This window comes from Trachypithecus francoisi, unplaced genomic scaffold, assembly GCF_009764315.1.
Source record: "Trachypithecus francoisi isolate TF-2019V2 unplaced genomic scaffold, Tfra_2.0 Lachesis_group5, whole genome shotgun sequence".
NCBI lineage: Eukaryota > Metazoa > Chordata > Mammalia > Primates > Cercopithecidae > Trachypithecus > Trachypithecus francoisi.
In genome coordinates this window covers 26,348,906-26,371,802 of record NW_022681470.1, presented here as the reverse complement: position 1 = coordinate 26,371,802, position 22,897 = coordinate 26,348,906, and the positions used below count along the sequence as shown (strand labels likewise).

General features: G+C 41.8%; 1 protein-coding gene across 4 annotated transcripts in view; it reads left to right on the top strand.

The window, feature by feature from the left end:
- The first annotated feature begins 237 nt into the window (after positions 1-237).
- Positions 238-22,897, top strand: part of SELP (selectin P) — a 42,288-nt gene continuing 19,628 nt past the window's right edge. For 3 of the 4 annotated variants that reach the window (XM_033196025.1, XM_033196027.1, XM_033196026.1), the window contains exons 1-8: positions 238-394; positions 11,700-11,790; positions 13,499-13,885; positions 17,191-17,298; positions 17,772-17,957; positions 18,488-18,673; positions 19,219-19,404; positions 21,156-21,341. In XM_033196025.1, coding sequence (XP_033051916.1) covers positions 392-394; positions 11,700-11,790; positions 13,499-13,885; positions 17,191-17,298; positions 17,772-17,957; positions 18,488-18,673; positions 19,219-19,404; positions 21,156-21,341 — 1,333 coding nt within the window. In that variant the 5' untranslated portion in view covers positions 238-391. The remainder of the gene's footprint in view (positions 395-11,699; positions 11,791-13,498; positions 13,886-17,190; positions 17,299-17,771; positions 17,958-18,487; positions 18,674-19,218; positions 19,405-21,155; positions 21,342-22,897) is intronic. The other variant, XM_033196028.1, reaches the window with a different exon arrangement.

The window sequence follows — 22,897 nt, the reverse complement described above, 5'->3', positions numbered from 1 at the left end:
ATGGGCACTGGAAAATCACATTATGATTAATTCAAAGCATATTTTCCAAATGTACGACTTTAAATTGGGGCTTGTATCATAATCAAAGGAAACCTTCGTGTGTGTACTGTTTCCACATTGCTCTGCTCAGGAGTGATTCACCTTGCCCTGTCTCCAGACCATCTCCCATGGAAGGGGGTGACCCCTTGCCTCTTGGCAACCACTATTTCTAAGCTGCCAACATCACCCTCGCATTATCAACATTCTAACTTCATGGGAAGGGCTGTGGTGAGTTTCTGGAATGTGAATAGGAAGTCGTTTTTCTGAACAGCCTGACACTGAGGGGAGGCAGTGAGACTATAAGAAGTCTGGGTTGGGCAGAAGGCAGAAAACCAGCAGAGTCGCAGAGGAGATGGTGAGTTTATTTTTTTTCTGCATGGGAAGTGGTTGAAGTGAGTTGGAGTGGTTTGGGGCTAAGTCAGGCAGGTAAAGGTTCAGAAAGTGAGGAACAGCGATAGCCATGGAGTTTTATGTTGAATTGCCTATTAGATTTTGTGAGTACTTTTAAACTTGCTGTCCACTTTGACCCTCCCAACATCCTTGTGAGTTGAGGTTGCTATTTCTGTTTTACAAATAAAGCCATTATGGCTTACAGAGCCTGTGTTTTATCTAAGCTGCACTGTTAGGCTACATGATGTTGGGATCTGGGTCCTGTCCTCTGGCTCTGCAGCTACTGTTCCTCCTACTAGAATCTACAGGGACTCTCTGAGAGTAGATCACGGTAAACCTGTCACCCCATTTTCCAAGACTGCACTTCTGTCTGGGATAAATGATGGAATAAACGGAAGACTGGGCAACTGCCCTGGGACAAGCTTACAATTGAACAGTTTCTCACCCCCATCCCTCCCATTTCTTTCTGTGAGCCTATGAATCTTCTGGGCTTAGCCATTTCTGCCCTAAGAAATCTTAGCCATTTCTGCCCTAAGTCTCAGCCTTGTTAATGACTCAGTTTCTTCTTCTATAAAATGGATATAGTAATAATACTCTAAAGTTTTATAATGAGGATTAAATAAGATTTTGCTGAAAACCATCCAGATCTGAGCCTGACACATAGTAAGTGATTAGTAAATGTTAGCCATTATTGTTACAAGAAAAATAAAAATCTTAGGGATGGTGGGGTTTAGGATTCAGGAAAGATCCAAGGATAGCCAGGCATTTTGAACTCAGCAATGTTATATGCACCTAGATAAAATGCACATGGTTAGGCTACTTCTAATTTTCCCCAGACTTTCCAAGAGTATCCCACATAGTCCCAGGGTCTGAAATCATGCAGTCTGTGGCTATGGAGGAAACAGGCAGCTCTCTGTTTTTGAGCACCTTTCTGTGGGACTCCAGAAAAAAGTACCGCATACACCTGATTCATCCCACTTCTTTGCTTTACTATAGCACACTTTTCAAGTACTTATAATGTGGGGTTCTGTGTTGGGGAAAACAGGAATGAGAGTATGATAAAGAGAAGAGGAAGGAGTTTGAGCCTGTCCTAAGTTTGAACCACAATGACATAAGGATATGAATTACTTTTGTCTTATCTTTTTGCATGTCATACTTCTGAATTGGTTAACTTAAATAAGCAGTTCTTCCTCTCTTCCTTCTACTCTCCTTGGTATCCTTCTGTATTTCAAAGGTATGAACTTATTGGATCATAGAGTTCTTTGAGATTTTGATGAAAGTTACAACTTGTCTTTCCCAGATGAAAGCAAAAACATCCACATGAACACCAACCTTCAGAGACAACCACAGGAGGTTTCCAGACCTCCGTGTGGATCCCAGGATCAGAACCCTTCTCGATTGCCTCCTGTGCTTTGTGTTCAGAAGCCCCTCTGTTGGCATCCTGAAACTAGGCTTGAGCTCTACAATGAAGTGCTAAGACCCCAGCCCTAGAATTGTTTTTAGGATATTAAAGACAAGACCTCTTCCTTTCCCTCTGAGCACATTTGGTCCCAAAGATTCAGAAACCTCAAACTGCCTGTGTAAGTTTTTCTTCCAGTTCAGAGAGTGGCCTTAATTAACTTTTAGGACCTGAGAAAATGAGGATAAGGTTTTTCTGGTGGGGTGTTTTCAATCAGATCTCAGAGGAGTAGCTCTTGACTGGGAACTTATAGTTAAATTGCATTGATGTTTGTCAAAGTTTTAGCAGGCTACGGCTGGGCGCAGTGGCTCATGCCCGTAATCCCAGCACTTTGGGAGGCTGAGGCGCATGGGTCACTTGAAGTCGGGAGTTCAAGAGCAGCCTGGCCAACATGGTGAAACACCATCTTTACTAAACATACAAAAATTAGCTGGGCATGTTGGCATGCGCCTGTAATCCCAGCTACTCAGGAGGCTGAGGCAGGACAATCTCTTGAACCCAGGAGGTGGAGGTGACAGTGAGCCGAGATCATGCCACTGCACTCCAGCCTGGGTGACAGAGCAACACTCATCTCAAAAACAAAACAAAAAGTTTTAGTGGGCTAAGGAGCAGGTCTGGATTATTTTCCATTTATACCTTTTAACCACCTTAGCTATGTGGCTTCTAGTCCTTACTCTTCTTTTCATTACCTGTTTTTCAAAATGCAACTAAAATAGTTCAGACTCTCCTGGGCTGGCCACCAGCTCTTAGAATGTGCATCTTCAGAGATCTTTAAGTAGAAGCTTATTAATCAAATCCTCAAAAATCAAAATGACTTACTACATAAAAAGCTGTGCTTAGAAAAACCCTGGACCTAACCCTAGAGAGTAGGCATACAGTGGTTTTATAAATGACATTCGTTATATTGTCTTCAAGGTGTCTAATCTTCAAGGTGTCTATTTTCTGATTGAAAAATAAATCTGAAACTTTATGAAGTCAAATGCAGAGCAAATCCTTACTATTTGTAGAGATATAACTCATCTCCGATCCAATAGACTTTTTAAAAAATTTAAGTATGGTACTTTATTTTTAATGCTAATATTTTACTCAAAATAATGGCAATTCATAGTCTAAATTAAGTATATGCTTGGATTCTAAATGTTGATGTCCTAGGTCCCTTCCTGTCTATATTCATAATTTGCTCTTTGGCTTAGAGACAACCTCTTTTCTCACTGTATTTCTTTTTCCACCCCTAAGCTGGGCTACTCACATCTGTGCCACACCACTACCACAACCACCATCCAGAAACTTAAGGGAACTAATGTATTAGCTGTAATAGCTTGTAACACCTGGGCTTTGCTACCAACAAGTTGTATAGTTCTGCGTCCTCAATGATTCTCATATTCACCTCCCCCATTTGCATTCCCACTGATGCCAGACCAAACCAGTCCCTCTTTAACTCTCACTGGACCACTGCAATAGCCTCTTCTTTTGCAGTGCAATCTCCCTGATTCTAACTCATTTAAAAAAAACAAAAAGATCACACCACTCTCACCCCTATAATCTCAGCATTTTTGGAGGCCAACGAAAGAGTTTGAGCCCAGGAGCTCCAGGTCAGCCTGGGCAATATAGTGAGACCTTATCTCTACAAAAATTTGGCCTAGTGCGGTAGTGCATGCCTGTAGTCCCAGTTAGTCAGGAGGCTGAGCTGGGAAGATCACTTGAGCCTGGGAGGTGGAGGTTTCAGTGAACCCAGATCATGCCACTGCATGTCATCCTGGGCAACAGAGCAAGACCCTATCCCCCAGTCCCCCTGAAAAAAATCGTACCAACATTAAGTGCATGTGTTCATGATACTTCTCTGTTCAGAACCTTGCAATTAGATCCCTTCTGCCAACTGGTATTTGTGACCCACAAGATCTGGTTTCAAGCTACCTTTTCAATTAAACTCGAGGACCTCCTAATCTTCAGCCGGCTGGAGTGCAGTAGTGCCATCTCAGCTCACTGCAACCTCTGTCTCCTCGGTTCAAGTGATTCTCCTGTCTCGGCCTCCTGAGCAGCTGGGATTACAGGCATGTGTCACCATGCCTGGCTAATTTTTGTGTTTTTAGTGGAGATGGGGTTTCTCCATGTTGGCAAGGCTGGTCTTAAACTCCTGACCTCAAGTGATCTGCCTGCCTTGGCCTCACCAAGTGTTGGGATTACAGATGTGAGCCACCGTGCCCAGCCTCCCTTGGCTTGTCATTGCACTTAGAATAAAATCTCATCCGCTTGTTTTGGATCCCAAAGCCCGATGTCATCCGTCACTACCCCCATCTCATATTTTTCTCTCCATTGCTCATTCCATTCTGGCCACACTAATGTCTTCATGTTCTTTGAACACACTGCAGTTTGCTTCCACCTTAAGTCCTTTGAAATAGCTTTTTCTTCTTCCTTTAATGCTCTTCTTCCTGCTTCTCACTGACTGGTTTCTTGTGGTCATTCTTCTCTCCACTTAAACATTATCTCATTAAAGAGGTCTTCCCTGACATTCCTGACCAACATAGTGACACAGTCATTCTATCACGTAAGTTTCATTTCCTACCTAGCGCTTATGGCTATATTCTATTAATATTTTTCATGTTTACTTGCTTAGTACTATTGTGTAGTTATTAGTATTTGTTTCGTTGTCATCTCTACCAATAGAATGTGCATTCTATGAGGACTGGAATTATGTCCGTCTTCACCATTTTATTTGTTCACTTAGGTATTATCACTACTGTAAAAGTAATACACTCAGTTATAATTATTGTGTATTTTTCCAACATTTTTCTATTTAGCATATTTTTATCTTACTTTCAGTCATTCCTCTGCCATTATTCATTCATTCATTTATCCTTAAAATGTTTGTTAAGCATTGAGTATGTGCCCTACCATGGCTGTGGATTCAGACCTGAGTGAGTAATGGTCCTTGCCCTTGAGAAGCCTCTGACAGTAGCTTCCTCAGTTGTATACTCACATGTTTGTTGTGCATTTAAATTGTGGACCTCCTGCTCAAGAGAATATTCAGAAACGGAGATGCTGATTAGAGGACTTTGGAAACAGATGACCATAAGGAGGTCATCTTTACTTCCCAGTAAAGCAGAAGAATGAGAAGAGAACAGGGCCATGGAAGTGGGAACCTAGAGAAACCCTTACCTCTGCAAGGGAAGGCAGAGGATTGAGGTAGATTCAGAAGACTCAGAAAAGTTTCTCAAACATTACAGCAGAAGAACAACAGAAGAGCTAAGGGAAGCATTTTAGGCAAAAGGAAGTAGTGGTATTTATTGCTACAGAAAGGTCAAGGAAGATAAGGGTGGAAAGTCTTCATTTGGTTTGGTAATGAGGATGTCAGCAATGAAGTTTGCAGGAACACTTTACTAGGATGGTGGGGCAGTGGGCTGGAGAGTAAAGGGGAGGCAAGGAAGTTAAGAAAGTTTAGCTATAGAGGAAGGAGAGAAATCAGGCTGATATGGGCAGGAGGACAAAGGGTCAAGGGAGGGACATTGTTTGATTCTGCCTTCTTAAAAGCACAAAACTGTGGTCTACAATGTAGACAAAGAGAACAGGATCTCATTTCTGTGGCACTATTCTTGCCAACTTGTAAGCCACCTGGAACATGGCAAGCCATGGGACACCTACTAGCCTCTGGTACCTCCTTCTGTGAAAAGTTAGGTCAAGGCATTTGCTTATTCTACTTTCTCTCTGCTTCTTTCTTTACCCTGCAATCATTATTAGTTTTTTTTGTTTGTTTTGTTTTGTTTTTTGAGAAAGAGTCTCACTCTGTCGCCAAGGCTGGAGTGTCTCGGCTCACTGCCACCTCCACCTTATGGGTTCGAGCGATTCTCTTGCCTCAGCCTCCCAAGTAGCTGGGACTACAGACATGCGCCACTATGTCCAACTAATTTTTATATTTTCAGTGGAGACGAGGTTTTACCACGTTGCCAGACTGTTCTCGAACTCCTGACCTCAAGCAATCTGCCCACCTTGGCCTCCTAAAGTGCTAGGATTACAGGCCTGAGCCACCCCACCCAGCCTAGTTCTTTATTAAAGTAAAATTAAAGATAATCATGGTGCTTAATGAAGGCTTACAGAGGCACAGGATGTTATTCTAATGACCCAGTCCCTGACTCCTTTCCAGCAACTTCCAGTTGAACCAGGCTTCTAGAGCACATTAAAGACTAGCAGAGCATAAGGATGCTTCTAGAGAGGAATTTCCTCTTGTTTTGGTACTTAACTTGCTTAGTGACACAGGACAGAGCAGCATCCTGAAGACTATAATGCAGAATAGGAGCAGGTGTGAGAAGGCCTGCCCACCCCAAGCAGGTTTCAGAGGAAGACTGTTACTCGAAGAAGATTTTTAAACATCATCCATTCTCCACACCTCCACACAAAATCCTTGTCAGTTGCCTTACAGTTAACACAGAATCTTGAACTCGGGCCCCATTATACATGGACAGATTTAGTAGGTCATGAACCATCTGAGATTGTCTAAAATACTGCAAGTATGCATATGTTTTGAAGAAGTCTGACCATGGCTTTTATCAGATTTTGAAAATTCATAAGCCCTGGAAGAATAAGAATTACTGTGTTAACCCTATGTACATTCAGGTGAGCAAGCTTGGGCAAATCATTTACACTCATTGAGTCTCAGCGGTGGGGAGTGGTGGCCGCCCCATCTTAGGCATTCATCGTCTGAAAGACCTACTGCAGAACAGCAGATAAATGCTAAGTTAGCTTGAAAGTGACCTTTATGGTCTCCCACAAGAGATCATAAGAGGTGAATCTTGGTATTTGGTGATGCAAAGAAACAGAAAACTATGTCAGATTAAAGCAGGGGATGCACACTGACTTGCATTTTCCTTTCTTAGATGGTGCGCCCTTATCGGAAGCACTGTACCAGTCCTCTAAAACTTTAAAATGTTTAAAACAAGTTCTCTCGCTCTCTCTCACTTTCTGTTTTGTCGCGTGTGGTAGAGAATTTGCTGACGAAATTTTGCTTAAAAAAAGTGTAAACAAACAAACAAACAGGTTAAATGGGAAACATCTCTTTTTGGAAACTTTGTTTAAACCACATCTTATTTAAAAGTTTAAACAAACAAGCTAAAACAGGAAACAGTGGGTAGAGTTGACCACTGTGATGGGAGACTAGGAGACTCGCCGACTCCCTCGCCCCACACACTCTTGTGAGCTGGCCCCAAAGCCAGGGAAATCCCTAGAAATACTCTGTTCAGGGAGAAAACCACTTCAACAGGAAGTGTACCACTAAATTTAAAATCGTTGCACTTGTCCTGCAATCTGCCTGAGTAGAGGCAGAGCCCAGGTTCAGAGACAAGCACTTAGGTCCCCTTCATGAAGGCTGCAGAGTTGTGCTCTTCAGCAGCAATATTTTTGCTCCTATACCTCCAAAAATATCCTGGAACACTACGTTACCTCTTACACCTTTTTAAGTGGAAAGCTACAATTTTTTATCCCAAATTTTAAAAGCAAAAGAAGATTGGATTTTCCAATGTATTACAAAAATTAGACTTTAAAAATAAAATTATTACATAATTTCTTAAAGTTTATCCAATGAAATAAAGTACTAGCATGATCTGCAATCCTCATCACTTAAAAGACCACAAGCAGGCTCTTAATAATAAGAAATTTTATATTATTCATTTTTCTCTCCTTGAATACTTATTTCTATCCCACTTCTACATTTTTTAGCCTAAGACAACACATTTTAAGCTTAAAGTATTTTCTTGATTATTGTACTTCTTTGCCAAATAAAAATATAATATAAAATTTTAATTTTCTACAACCATAAGTCTCTATGTGTTAAAATGTTTTTATTTTCTATTGAGTTTGCATGACAGCTACTTTTAGTACACAATTAAATAAACTAAGGTAAATATACTACAAGTTTTGACAAGTAATTTAAACCTTTATATTTAAATTGCTATTGAAAATTGGTCTCTAAGAGAGGATGAGCTTTCCCCTATTTGTTCATATATCCAGAAATAAATATTATTTATCAACAAAATCCGACAATTTTGGCATCAATATTATTCCCATATTTCATTTTCAAGGATTTAAACACTGAGAAACTTCATTCATATGAATAAGTAAATGGAATTAGAAGTTTCATTGTAGCAATGTCTCAATTCCTTGAAGTCCTTCCAAGTTATATGCCCCAAATTATATAGTGATTTACTATCAAAACTTAGTCAAAGCTGACAACTTAATCGGGTGCTCCCTCAAAGCTGATGAAAGGAAATAAATGGGAATCACCATACTTGAAAAAGGATTTGCTGCAATATCATTTAAAATATTCCAATTCTTAATACCTATACCAATATTTTGAATCATCTTTGGCATACGAATGTATTTATATCCAAGGGCAAAGCTCTAGAATAAATAAGAAATTAGTAAAACGTATAATGTTTCTCTTGTAAAGTGGGAGAAAGGTATATTTTAGGCAAATTGTTTTTAAGAAAGTATATATGTAAAAGTTGAGAATCTGAATATAGATTTAATTAACACTCTCTTTGCTTGTGAAACCCTTGGGAAGTCAGCCTTATCCCAGTTTGAAGATTTCTGCTTCAGCATTTGGAATGGTGCGCTTTGAAATGTGGTCGTAAGAACAGCTTGTGACACAATACAATTCAGAGAAAGCAGTGGGGTTAGTTTCGCACTAAGGGATTATCTGTCACTCTACTTTTTGTGCAAATAAACAGCACCACAAATCATAACGTTATGATACTCTCAGTGTTTAATCATAGGTCCTGCAGAGATCAGCAGCTTATAAGAACACAAAATATGCCTACTTACTAAAGCAAAGATTCAGAAGCTCCCAGGAAAAGTTCTAGGCTTATGAGATAACTCCGCTCTCTGCACATCTACTGGTTTGAGTTGAGTTCTCCCTCGTATCTGGTCAGGCTGTAGTCAAAAGTGCATGAACACATGCACACACACGACCCCACACTGTCCCATGCATCCTACATCATCCATCACTGGGCGTGACACACACACAACCCTACACTGTCCCATGCACCCTACATCATCCATCACTGGGCATGACACACACCACACACACACACACACACACACACATATGCAACTCCACACTGTCCCACGCACCCTACATCATTCATCACTGGGCATGACACACACATACACACACAACCCCACACTGTCCCATGCACACTAAATCACCCATCACTGGGCGTGACACACACACACACACAACTCAACACCATCGCATGCACCCTACATCATTCATCACCAGGACATGACACACGAGCACATGCACAACCCCACACAGTCCCATGCACCCTAAATCATCCATCACTGGGGCATGACACACACACACAACCCCACACCATCCCATGCACCCTACATCATCCATCACTGGGGTATGACACACACACACACACATACACACACACAACCCCACACCATCCCATGCACCCTACATCATCCATCACTGGGGTATGACACACACACACACACATACACACACACAACCCCACACCATCCCATGCACCCTACATCATCCATCACTGGGGGGTGACACACACACATACACACACACACACACAACCCCACACCATCCCATGCACCCTACATCATCCATCACTGGGGGGTGACACACACACATACACACACACACACAACCACACACCATCCCAGGTAGCCTACATCATCCATCACTGGGGGGTGACACACACACACACACAACCCCACACCATCCCACGCACCCTACATCATCCATCACTGGGGGGTGACACACACACATACACACACACACACACAACCCCACACCATCCCATGCACCTACATCATCCATCACTGGGGGGTGACACACACACATACACACACACACACAACCACACACCATCCCAGGTAGCCTACATCATCCATCACTGGGGGTGACACACACACACACCACACACAACCCCACACCATCCCACGCACCCTACATCATCCATCACTGGGGGGTGACACACACACATACACACACACACACACAACCCCACACCATCCCAGGTAGCCTACATCATCCATCACTGGGGCATGACACACACATACACACACAACTCCACACTGTCCCATGCAGCCTACATCATCCATCACTGTGGCATGACACACACACACACACACACAACCCCACACTGTCCCATGCACCCTACCTCATCCATCAGTGGGCATGACACATGAACACACACACAACCCCACACTGTCCCATGCACCCTACATCTGTCACTGGGGCGCGACACAGGAACACACACACAACTGCACACCGTTCCATGCACACTACATCATCTATCACTGGGTCTAGACACACGAACACATACATAACCCCGCAGCAAATTGTCACAGACCAAATTGTGGTCTATAGCAATGTGGGATTTCTTTACAGGAGAGATTTTAGGTAGCAGTCTGACTCGGATAGTGACAAAACTGCAAATGCATAGCAAATGCACTGTTTTTGTCGATGGTAATGTTGGAGTGGCTTTGGAGGGGAACCAATGTAGCAGCTAGACTTAGTCATGTCACACACTCTACCATCCACAACAGCAATGCAGCATGGATTTAGAAGCCTGGAGGTTAATGCAGGTTAAAAAAAAAAAAAAAAAAAAAAAGTAGAGTGGAAAGAGCTCTTGTTTCAAAGTCAGGCTCTGCTACTGTCATTCTGAATGTGTTATTTAGATGCTCCAAGCTTCAGTATTTTCAAGTGCAACATGAGGAAGTCGGAGAAGATAAGCATCACTAGAACTCAGTTGATATATCCAGGACCAATGTATCCAATAGGTACAGTAGACTTTTTTTTTTTTTTTTTTTGAGAAGGAGACTCACACTGTTGCCCAGGGTGGAGTGCAGTGGTGTGATCTCCAATCACTGCAACCTCCGCTTCCCCGGTTCAAGTGATTCTCCTGCCTCCACCTCCTGAGTAGCTGGGAATACAGGCACCCACCACCACATCTGGCTAATTTTTTAAAAATGTACTTTTAGTAGAGACAGGGTTTCACTATGTTGGCCAGGCTGGTCTTGAACTCCTGACCTCATGATCTACCCACCTCATCCTCCCAAAGTGCTGGGATTACAGGCATGAGCCACTGCCTCCGACCTCAAAAACATTTAAAAAATATTCATAGATTTGATGAAAGCCCAACAGAAGAGAGTTCATGAGAAATAATAGTTGCTATAGATCCAAGGGGAATAAGTTTACTGCATATATTAAGAAATATTAAATATATACATACATATGTGTATTAAACATTGAATGGTATTGTAGATGTGTGCAGAAATGAAAAAGCAAGAAGATAAAACAAAGATCAATAATACAAAATAGATGGCATAGCATAACACAATTAGTTGATGCTCTGGACCTCAAAGTATAGGTTAGACATTATTTGTGTGGGTCAGGAAGTTCTCATGTGACTTTCTATTATTCTTGGATATGACATACCACTTCTTAAAATGATTGTTTTATAATAATAATTACAGCCATATTAATGTGTTTAGCTTTACTTCCAGACACATTAAAAATATATCTTAAAATACAAATATTGGTGGCACAAGCTACTCAATAAATATTTGTTGAATGAATGAAGAAATGAACTCTGTCCCCAGCCTTGCTACAGTGTCCATCCAGGGTAGAACTTAGAAGCAGGGCAATGAGAAGCAAGAAGGAAGCAGAGGGCTTGAACCACTCTTCCAATGGAAATTGGCGCAATTATACTTCAACATAATGATTGTTAACTAGGATGATTTTTGGCCATGTTGGTGGGTATGGATACTAAAGGAAAGTTTTCTCTTCTTGTTTCAGGCCAGCTGCCAAAAAGCCATCTTGTATCAGAGATTCCGGAGAGTGGCCTTTGCAATTGCCCGGCTCCTTTGCTTCAGTGCCCTGATCTCTGGTAAACTTGATGCTAACTTTTTCCTTAGCCCCAAGTAATTAGGGTAGAGCCCAGAGCTATGTGTGAGAACTTTACAGATGGTAGCCAGTTGATTTGAGGCATGGGAAAACTGTCCAAGTGCCGATTGCTGGAAGACAAATGTATCCAACACCATCATATTGGTAGAAAGGGCACCGCAAAGAACTTAAAATGATATATCCAGGACCAATTTCTCCATTAGCATAGTAGACACAGACCCACACAATTTTTAGAGACCCACAAACATGTTTGAATGTCTTTTAGAATTATTTTATTTGAAATCAAAGAAAATGTTTTAATATATAGTGATATATTCATCTTTGTACCAGCGCAGTTGCAAAATAGAATTTTTAATATGTTAGCATGGAGAAAGAAGCCTACATAGGCAAAGTTGCCTTGTCTATGAAAGTCATATCACAGCCCTGGCTATATCAGAATGAAGTTTTTAAGGCAAAACAATGTCCTGGAAATGTCAGCAAGGGAGGTACAAGCATGACTAACCCTCATGTGCAGCAGAGAAGAGGGTTGGATAGAAACAAGCCTCTAAATAAACAGGAAACAAACCCATTTCCAGGCCTGATTGCTTGCTTTGAACACCTCTTCAGGCAGGAACTGGCCTCTCCTGCCCCGGGTGGATGGTAACAGGCTACGGTAACAGTACTGTAGTACCTTTATACTTTTGAAAGGCACATTCTTTATTTCATTTGGTATCAAAAACACTTGTGAAAAAGGGCTGTTTTGAGCCCTATGTTAATAAGTAAGTATGCAGACATGGAGGAAGTAGAGTAGTTAATGAAAGAGAAACAGCCAAGAAGAAGGGAATGACTGTAAGACTGCAGATCAGGATACCTGATTTCCCACCCGGGCTCTGCCACAGACCTACTGTGTTTCACTCATTCAACACACATTTATTGAAGTCCTGTTAAGTGCTAAACTCTAGGCTCAGTGCTAAGGATCCAAAGCTAAAAACAAAACACCATTGGAGATTTGCAACCTGGCAGATGTAGGCTGTATCATAGAAACAGACATTACCATACATGGCAATGAGGGCAATGGAGGCAGGGATGAGGTGCTGTGGGAGCCTGGAGGAAGGAACACAGAGTCCATCTGGGAAAGCCATGGAGAGTAGGGGGAGTGAAGTTTACCAGACATAAGAAGAGAGAACAGCCAGGATAGCGGGGAGAACATGTGCAAATTCAAGGAAGTAGGAATTCTGTTTTTCTGAGAAAGTAAATATGGTGGGCAATGAGCCTGGACCAACTGGTAGGCTCCAGGTCATAAAGCATGTCGTTTTCCACGTGAAGAGGTAGAGCCTGACCTTAAGACATTTTTGTGTCATTTAATCTGAGCTTGGGCAAATTACTTATGTCTCCTTCTTTTATAAAAGGACAGGAGTAAATTAGATGACTTCCAGGGTCCCTCCCAACTTTGCTATCTTATGATTCCAAATCTTTAACATCAAGGATCCTCAGAAGATGACATTTTCCTATTCTGACTTCATTCACACTTTTAAGCGAAAGGTGGGAACCACTCTTTTTCCTTCAAACAACTACATTAGACAGAAACTAGTCATGTTTTGGGTATTCATGTTCTGGTCAGAAACACATCTGACTATGCAGAGGCATACTTGGGGTCACAGCTTCTTTTTGGTGAGGGCTGCTAACCTGGCACACACTCTCCTTTACTCTAGAACTAACACACCACAAAGAAGTGGCAGCGTGGACTTATCATTACAGCACAAAAGCATACTCATGGAATATTTCCCGCAAATACTGCCAGAATCGCTACACCGACTTAGTGGCCATCCAGAATAAAAAGGAAATTGATTACCTCAATGAGGTCCTACCCTACTACAGCTCCTACTACTGGATTGGGATCCGAAAGAGCAATAAGACATGGACCTGGGTGGGAACCAAAAAGGCTCTCACTAAAGAGGCTGAGAACTGGGCTGATAATGAACCTAACAACAAAAGGAACAACGAGGACTGCGTGGAGATCTACATCAAGAGTCCGTCAGCCCCTGGCAAGTGGAATGATGAGCACTGCTTGAAGAAAAAGCACGCATTGTGTTACACAGGTAGGGCCTTCTCTACTTTGAAACTTTTCTGTTTAAAAAAACCTGCCTTCTCTGGTTGGCCAACGTAACCACCGAGTCAACACAAAGATACAAAGGCAGGGCATGAAATCAAGGGTTGAACTGTTAGTCAGTCAGTATGATTGAGCACCTTGACAAATATAAGATCAGAATTAGAGAAAACTGGCTGCTTAAAACTAGAGGGAAATTTTAGTATCATCTGGCTCACTGTCTCATCTTATAACTGATGACAAGGACACTCACGAGGTTTTAGTTTCTCAAGGCCGTGGAGAAGGACAGAAGCAAAGTGAGGACCAGAAACCAGTCTCCCAAATTTTAGGTCTAGAGGTTTTGTTCACCCCTGTGCCTTGTATAAGAGAGAGTATAAATTGGAAGGGAATTTAGCCCAGCCCCTAGGTGACACAGCTGTAGCTAATGCCTACTGAACGTCAGTGTGCTTTAGGCATTGTGTTATTAGTTTATTTAGTTCATGTGTCATTTGTTCATTTAATGTTAGTCACATTTAGTCCTCATGACAACTCCATCAATCATTTTTCTATTACTCTTACTTTTGCTGATGAGGGAACGGCTCAGAGCTATTAAGTAATCTGCCCAAGTTTCTAAGCTAGTTGATGGTGGAGCCAGTTTCATACTCATGCTGATTCCAAAGTTGGTGTTTTTTTAGCTATATAAACTACCACATTCTTTGCTCTACATTTTTATGAGACAATTTGAGAATGTAACCAAGGATTGTAAATGCTTTACAGTTTCTCTTCAACAACAACATACCTTTAGATCCATTGAACTTTGGTGGGAGGGTAGTGGTGGGGAGTGGGGAGGAAAGGAAATAAGTAATTGAAGGTGAAATACTTCGAGTGTATTTTAATTCTCAACTTTCCCAGTACCAGAGTAAGCAGACATTCCTGAAAGCTTGGTTTTCCTCTAGTCATGAACCTAATGTCAGAGCTGATTCCTTCTTTCTGGCATTGCTTCCCTGTCTAGAGGCGCCGGTCCTGTCCTTTGTAGCACATGAACACTGTGCCTAAGGATGGTATGGACTGCCCTGAGCAGGAAGGTTCTAAGTACTCTGAAGTTTCTTCGATAAATCATCTGCCATACATATTCTGAATTCTTTAGATTTTAAACACATCTCCCTCAGAAGCCCTCAACAGTACAGGTATGGAACAGAAGACATAGAATAAAGAAAACCTTCTACATTTTCCATCTTCTCCCCAAGCCTCCTAGCTGAGGCAAAACATATCCATGAATGCATTATCATATAATCAGATCTATTTTGTAAACAATGCATTTATATATAAACTAATTGGCTAATGACCATATATTCATGGATCAGGATGGACATTACCAGGATATTAGCTCATCCTACTGCTCTCCCAGTTAGCTCTCTACCCCTTTCTGGGCTATGCCTCCCTAGAATGATCACTTATCAGATAACCTAGACTGCCACTAGCTGTTTCAATATGCCACTACTTCCCCTTCTCACCCAGCCTTCAAGATCCATTTCTGCAAGACAGTCTTCCTCAATAAAGCTTACCAAAAAAATTGCAAGATAGAAACAAGATTGAAAATTACTGGCATAAATGATGCCACTCCTCTAACTCGCAACAGTGGTAGACATCACTAATTAATACAACTTTACCTGAACACAGATGGGTTTTATCTCCACCAACACAGTACTCTAAGCAGCCACTCCCATTGATGTCATTTTGCCATCTAAGATGTAAAGGATGTAGAGAAGCATCAGTTATCCATGGGAGATGAGAAATATATATACTGTAATATGAAATTAAGTTTGTTGGAATAATTCTCTTCATGTCAGTAATTATTAGACCTCAGAGCAGGCTATCAAAAAAAGATTTATTCATTGAACCATCATGAATAAATCATCTTCTCCTTGGAGATCCAAAGGAATAGACAAATTGCTAACCTGTCTATTCAGGAAACCCTGAAATGGGATAGAATACAGAACATTGTCTCTTTTTTCCCCTGGAGTTCTGAGATCCCAAGGAAGCTATAATTGGGGAAACATTTGTATGCTCCAAAAACATAGGGCAGGCAGCGGTTGCTACTGTAAGACATTAAGACATTGGTGGGGTTAAGGTCAGGGAGCAAGGTGAATAGGATGTGGACCAACCTGTATCTATCTAACTGCTATTGCCTCCTGCATATTCTCTTTATTTGAACCCTTCCCAGTGTCTCAGTGCAGCTTCACCAAATTCACTGACTGCCATAGAAACTTCTTCCTACAGAACCTTGCTTACAGAATTTTAGTATCTCAGAATTGAGAGGAAACATAGAGATCATGTAGCACAGCGTATCCACACATGTGGATATCCTTTTGTAATATACTTCCAAGTGAACCAGCATGTGGACAGGGCTTAAGGAAGAGGAAATAATCACCAGAAAACAGTTCAGCCACAGACCTTGCCCCAAATACGACCTCATTAATAAAAACATTCTCAGTGCTTTCAAAGTATCAATTCTAATACTAATTCTCATCAAGTGCACATACCCTCATATACTTTCTTGCAGGAAAGAAACCCTGGCCCTTCTCTGTTCTGTCACCTGAGTGGCACTGTCTTGGTGAGGAGGACATGGCAGGTCAGCCATAGTCAGTACTATCTTGGCCTGCTGTATTTAGACTCATGAAACATCACCTCATAAGATTGTTTGTTGTTTACCATGAGTAGGTCTTAAATATCTCATTTGGCTCCTCTGTTTCTCCACTGTAGGATTCTGGACATAGATTTGAAGCCAATGAAAGGTGAAAGGGTCTGGGCCCTAACCCTGGGCAAGCTGAGCTCAGAGAAGTAATTTGCCTAAGGTCACACAGCAAGTAGGCAGCAGAGCCAGGATTCATATCATATCTGTGTAACCCCATGCCCCACATCTGGTGCCTAACCTCAATGCTGTCATATGTGACATTGGGGCTTCCATAATAAAACAATGCTTGGTTTGAAAACCACAGCCCATTTTGTACCACATAGAGTTTCTCTGTCCACACGTCTGTCAGTGGCTCCATTTGTCCCTCTGTGTCCACACACAGCAATACCCTCCTTAGGAAACACTAAATGCCAGTATGAAATGGGAGCCATGCAATACTCCAGCAGACCCCTACAATGCTTTTCACAGGGAACATGTTGGCTCTCTAGAAGATACTGTGGTTCTCTCTTGTCTGGCTAGCTCAGTCCTACCTGAGAGGGGATGAGTCTATGGTCAAAATGAGAATTCAGCCTTTCCTCTCATCGGTGAATATTCATGACTCTAACCTTTCCATATCTATGCAGCCTCCTGCCAGGACATGTCCTGCAGCAAACAAGGAGAGTGCCTCGAGACCATCGGGAACTACACCTGCTCCTGTTACCCTGGATTCTATGGGTCAGAATGTGAATATGGTGAGGCTTCTATTTTGTTGATATTATTTTGGTTTTATGCTAGAGATGATGCCAAGAAGTAAATAAACCTTGCTGAAGGCTCTCCAGTGAGAATAGGATGGTACCAACCCCCCTCTATCATCTGTCTTCTCCACTCAGTGTCCCTAGACATACACTCTTGGTAAAAACATTTTATTCTTGGGAGAAAACATTGACTTATAAATTTCAAAAAAGAAAAGGGAAAGGGAAAAGAAGCAAAACCAACAGAACACTTTCAGGCTAATTTTACTTGTTTGAAGTAAAAACTTGTGAAAGAATGACTATTTCCCAAGATGCAGCCAATACAAAGAGACCAAATAGAGATGGATAGTTTGGGTTAGAAGTTTAGAAAATTAGCATTAAGAGGGTTATATAAGTAGTTACAGCTTTCAGCAAACCTGACATTGCTGTTAATTCTACATGGAAAATAAAAATCACTATTTTGTCTTCTGCAGTGAGAGAGTGTGGAGAACTTGAGCTCCCTCAACACGTGCTTATGAACTGCAGCCACCCTCTGGGAAACTTCTCTTTTAACTCACAGTGCAGCTTCCACTGTGCTGACGGGTACCAAGTAAATGGGCCCAGCAAGCTGGAATGCTTGGCTTCTGGAATCTGGACACACAAGCCTCCGCAGTGTTTAGGTATGTAGACCTTATTCTTTTCATCCTCACTGACATAGAATTTTTGGGGAGAAGAGGATGGAATGAGCTTTCTTCATTAAAAAATGCGAGCTATAATGACCATCTATGTTAGATGGAAAATTCTGGTTATCACTGTTAACTGTCAACCAGAGTAACATAAATTTCGATTTTCATGGTATTTTTTTATGGGTAGAGTGACTTAGTCAGTTTGATTGTTGATTCTCAGGCCAAAACATTACAAAGGGACCCCTCCTCTTTCCCTTTGTTTATTATAAAGTAAACAGAGTACAATGATGAGGACTTAGGGGTTAAGTATTATTAATTTGATAATTTTACCTAACTTCTCTACATGAAAAACAAGGGTGTTTGGATCTTTCCAAACAGCTATTGAAAATACCATTTAACCATTCTAGTGCATCACCCTGCCTGCCACTTTGGGAAAGTGTGACTGCTGCAGAATTTGAAGGCTTCCAAGGTGATGGACAAAATTTGTCCAAGGATCCACCCTATTATTCTGTGGTTGTTTTTAGCTGTCCAGTGCCCACCCCTGAAGATTCCTGAACGAGGAAACATGACCTGCCTTCATTCTGCAAAAGCATTCCAGCATCAGTCTAGCTGCAACTTCAGTTGTGAAGAGGGATTTACATTAGTTGGACCAGAAGTGGTGCAATGCACAGCCTCCGGGGTATGGACAGCCCCAGCCCCAGTGTGTAAAGGTGAGTCTCAGGTAGTTGGGATGTATAATGTCCATTGCACCCAGTCCTCACTTAGTGCATAGATGAAACTGACCAGCTTATGGAGAAGCTGGCCTGAATTGCCAAAATTTAATTCTCATCCTACCTGCCAATCAGCTAGATTGGGTTCATCTGAGATGAGAAAGCAAAAAAAAATTCCTTTCTTTCCCCAAACTCACAACCGCAGGCAGTTTCAGAATGGCCTGATTCACAATTTCCACATAAGATCAGAAAGGGTGGCCTCTACATCTGTAAGTGGACACTAGAAGACCTACTGAGACAGGTTTATAGAAGTATAGGGAATAGAGGACATTAAGAATACAGCTTGGAGGAATCTTTGTTTTTAACAGACTCAGATCACCCTGAGAACTGGTAATCCAAGTCTGGACAAATATCATTAAGGTCTCTTGACCTTCACATCTTGCTAGCTCCACCTCCATTTCAGAGATGGTTCCACCATTGCTCTCTATCGGTGGCTTTTCTCCTTTCTCAGTACCTTTCTCTTTATCCTCGGTTATTGTCTCCAGCTATGCAGTGTCAGCACCTGGAAGCCCCCAGCGAAGGAACCATGGACTGTGTTCATCCACTCGCTGCTTTTGCATATGGCTCCAACTGTAAATTTGAGTGCCAGCCCGGCTACAGAGTGAGGGGCTTGGACACGCTCCGCTGCATTGGCTCTGGACACTGGTCTGCACCCTTGCCAATCTGTGAGGGTAGGATTTTTCCTTAGCAACCTCCATTCTGTCCAAGAAGGAATCATGGCATGGTAGAGAGGCCAAGGGCTCTTAGTGTCAGGGTGATCTCTTCTATGTTCTTGCACTGGAGCAAGCTCTTCAACCTCCAGGAACCATGGTTTTCTCATCTGTGAAATGGAGCTGAGAATTGCAAGGTGCTTGTGAGGATTAAGTACAATTAAATAGTATACAATTAAAAGTATACAATTAAATAGCATGTATAAAGTACCTAGCATAGAACTTCTGCTCTACTGATCTATCCGAGGTATAGGACCATGTCCTACACTCGAGAGGGAGTTGGGAGCAGTGGCTAAGGTGGCTAAAAAGAGTGATTTCCTATGTAGTCTTTGAAGGTAGCTTTTGACAAAGAAGCAAAGGAAGGAAAACTGCATTGAAAAAGAGTGTGTGATGCAATCCCAGGCATTTACACAATTCCACCAAACTGAATTCTGTGCAATTGCCTCACACCCTCAGTTTATAAGGCGGACAGTGGTAATGGGAGAATAGGAAATTTATGACGGATTAGTGAATTCCCAGACCTAGATTACAAGCCCAACCCTGCTACTACCTAGTACTTAACACTTCTGAACCTCACTTTTCTTTCCTATAAGGTAAGAGAGAAGAGAGAAGCACTAGAGGAATTTTTTTTTTTTTTTTTTTTGAGACAGAATCTCTCTGTCACCCAGGCTGAAGTGCAGTGGCCTGATCTCAGCTCACTGCAACCTCTGCCTCCCGGGTTCAAGCGATTCTCCTGCCTCAGCCTCCCAAGTAGCTAGGATTACAGGCAAATTTTTGTATTTTTGATAGAGACTAGGGTTTCACCATGTTGGCCAGGCTGGTCTCAAACTCCTGACCTCAAGTGATTCACTCACATCAGCCTCTCAAAGTGCTGGGATTACAGGCGTGAGCCATTGTGCCCAGCCAGATTTTTGGTTCTTAAATGCTCTGATTCTGTAAAAACCAGAGGTCAAAGCCCAGAGCAAAGAGGTGGTCTTTATACTTTGAAAAGCCTCAAGAATAGCCTGGAGATAAAATGCTTTATCAAGGAGGAGCATGAGGAAACCAATCTTTATCAGAACTGAGGTCACTCAGGGCTTAATTGTGCTCAGGAATTCACTTTGGCTGCACTCGCTTGGCAACTGAAGTCTGATTAGGATGACATCCTGTGTTCTAGAGACAAAGTCCAGTCGGGATCATTTCATAGGACTAGGTAACAGTGTCAACAATAAGCTATGCTAGTCCAGCTTTTTCCTACAAGTCCAGCGTTTTCCTGTATATACTCTTTTCAGATTCAATTTCACAGATAATGTCAATATTTAATGAGCACTTTCAATATACAAAACACTCTGCTCAGCTCCGGAATAAAACTACGAATGACTGAGCCCAACCTCGAGGAGACCATGGTATGATGGGGAAGAATGACAATCATGTATGAACAGCACAAGAACAGAGACTATGGGAGTACACTGCAGGGGCTCCTACCCCTGGTTAAGGTGGGAAGGGAGGGCTTTCTAAGGAAAGGGAAGTCTCAGCCAAGACCTGAAGGGCAGGTGAGAGTGAGTCAGGCAAAGAGGAGCATGCTAAGGTGTTCCAGGCAGTCTCTCTTTTGGAAAATGGAGGTTTTAGGGTTCTGAACATACTGAAAATGTGGACAGGAAAGATGTAGCATCCAGGAATTTTTTCTGAGGAAGGGCCATTACCCAGCTTTAGAAGGTACCTTTTCCACTTAGCTATTTCGTGTGAGCCACCGGAGAGTCCCGTCCACGGAAGCATGGATTGCGCTGCATCCTTGAGAGCGTTTCAGTATGATACCAACTGTAGCTTCCGCTGTGCTGAAGGTTTCATGCTGAGAGGAGCTGATATAGTTCGGTGTGATAACTCAGGACAGTGGACAGCGCCAGCCCCAGTCTGTCAAGGTACTGTAACAGTGGTAATGTTTTTCTGTGTGTCTCAGCTCATTAGAGGCATCAGCATCTGCACTGAGCATCGGCATGCCTTTTTTTAATCAGATATTCACTGAGAACCTACTATGTGCCATGTCGTTTGTGCTTGGGACCAGAGATGAGATGAAATGGTGAGCGAAGTCAGTCTTAGGCACAACATGTCCACTATAGTATAATCAAGGTGAGGGTTGCACTGATTGACACATATAGGGTGCATTGGAATGAAGAAGATGGGACTTGGGGGAAGAAATCATGCACGAGGAATGGCATGGGGAGGAAGGGTAATGGACAAGTTGTTTAGTTCAGTCCTGTCACTTCCTGTCCTTAAGCTAGTGGTTTAGACTCTCTGAGGCTTAGTATCTTCTGTAAAATTGGGCTACTATTATCTGCTTTACCTACCTGCCTCACTAGTAGTTGTGAATTAATGTGTGTAAATGCAACTTTAAAACTCTTGTAAGATTTATAGGGAAAATGAATATGATGATATGTTACCTTATAAATCATATGTCTATGGTCTGATTTGACAAAATGATCCTCTTTCAATATGTTAGGTTTCTAATAGTTTGCTCTTATACTAAGGCACTCATGTGGGGATGGGGTGGTTCACAGAATTATTATTTTTTTATGAGGAGTACCTCACACTAAAGTCATGTTCCAGAAGTATAATATTGACATTTTGTGTTTTCATTTACTGAGATCTCTGAGCAATTTATGTGACTCCCCTGAGTCTAAGTATACTTTGATTTTAAAATGAGGCAGTGGTTTGAAAGCAGGTCTTGAAGAGATGTTTGTGCACCCATGTTCATAGCAGCATTAATCACAACAGTTAAAATGTGGAAGCAACGAAAACGCCCATCAATAGATGAATGGATAAGTGAAAAGTATTCCACATACTTACAATGGAATATTATTCAACCTTAAAAAGGAAGTAAATTCTGACATATACTACAAACATGAATGAACCTTGAAGACATTATGCTAAGTGAAATAAGCCATTACAAAAGGACAAATACTGTATGATTCCACTCATATGAGGAACTTAGAGGGGTCAAAGTTACAGAGACACAAGGTAGAATGGTGGTTGCCAAGGGCTCAGGGGGAGAGGGAAATAGGGAATTGTGGTTTAATGGATATTGAGTTTCAGTTTGAGATGATGAAAAGAGTTTTGGAGATGGATAATGGCGATGGTGGCACAATAATATGAATGTACTTAATACCACTGAGCTGTACACTTAATGTTGGTGACAAGGTAAATGGTAAATTAAATTTCATGCTATGTAAATTTTACTGTAATAAAAAATTGAAAAGCAAAAAATTAAAAAATAAAAAAAAGAGAAGGCAATAGAATAGATGGCTGTGCACCATGATGCTGAGACCTAGTCTGAGTTATGGAATGTATTGTATATGTCATCTGGGAGAAAAAGACACAGTGAACTCTTTGAAGCACTTAAATGGGATCATAAGGGATTATTCAAGCCAATGTTGTCTCCAGGAAGGTAAATGTCTAATCAAGTAAAGATAGTTGGATA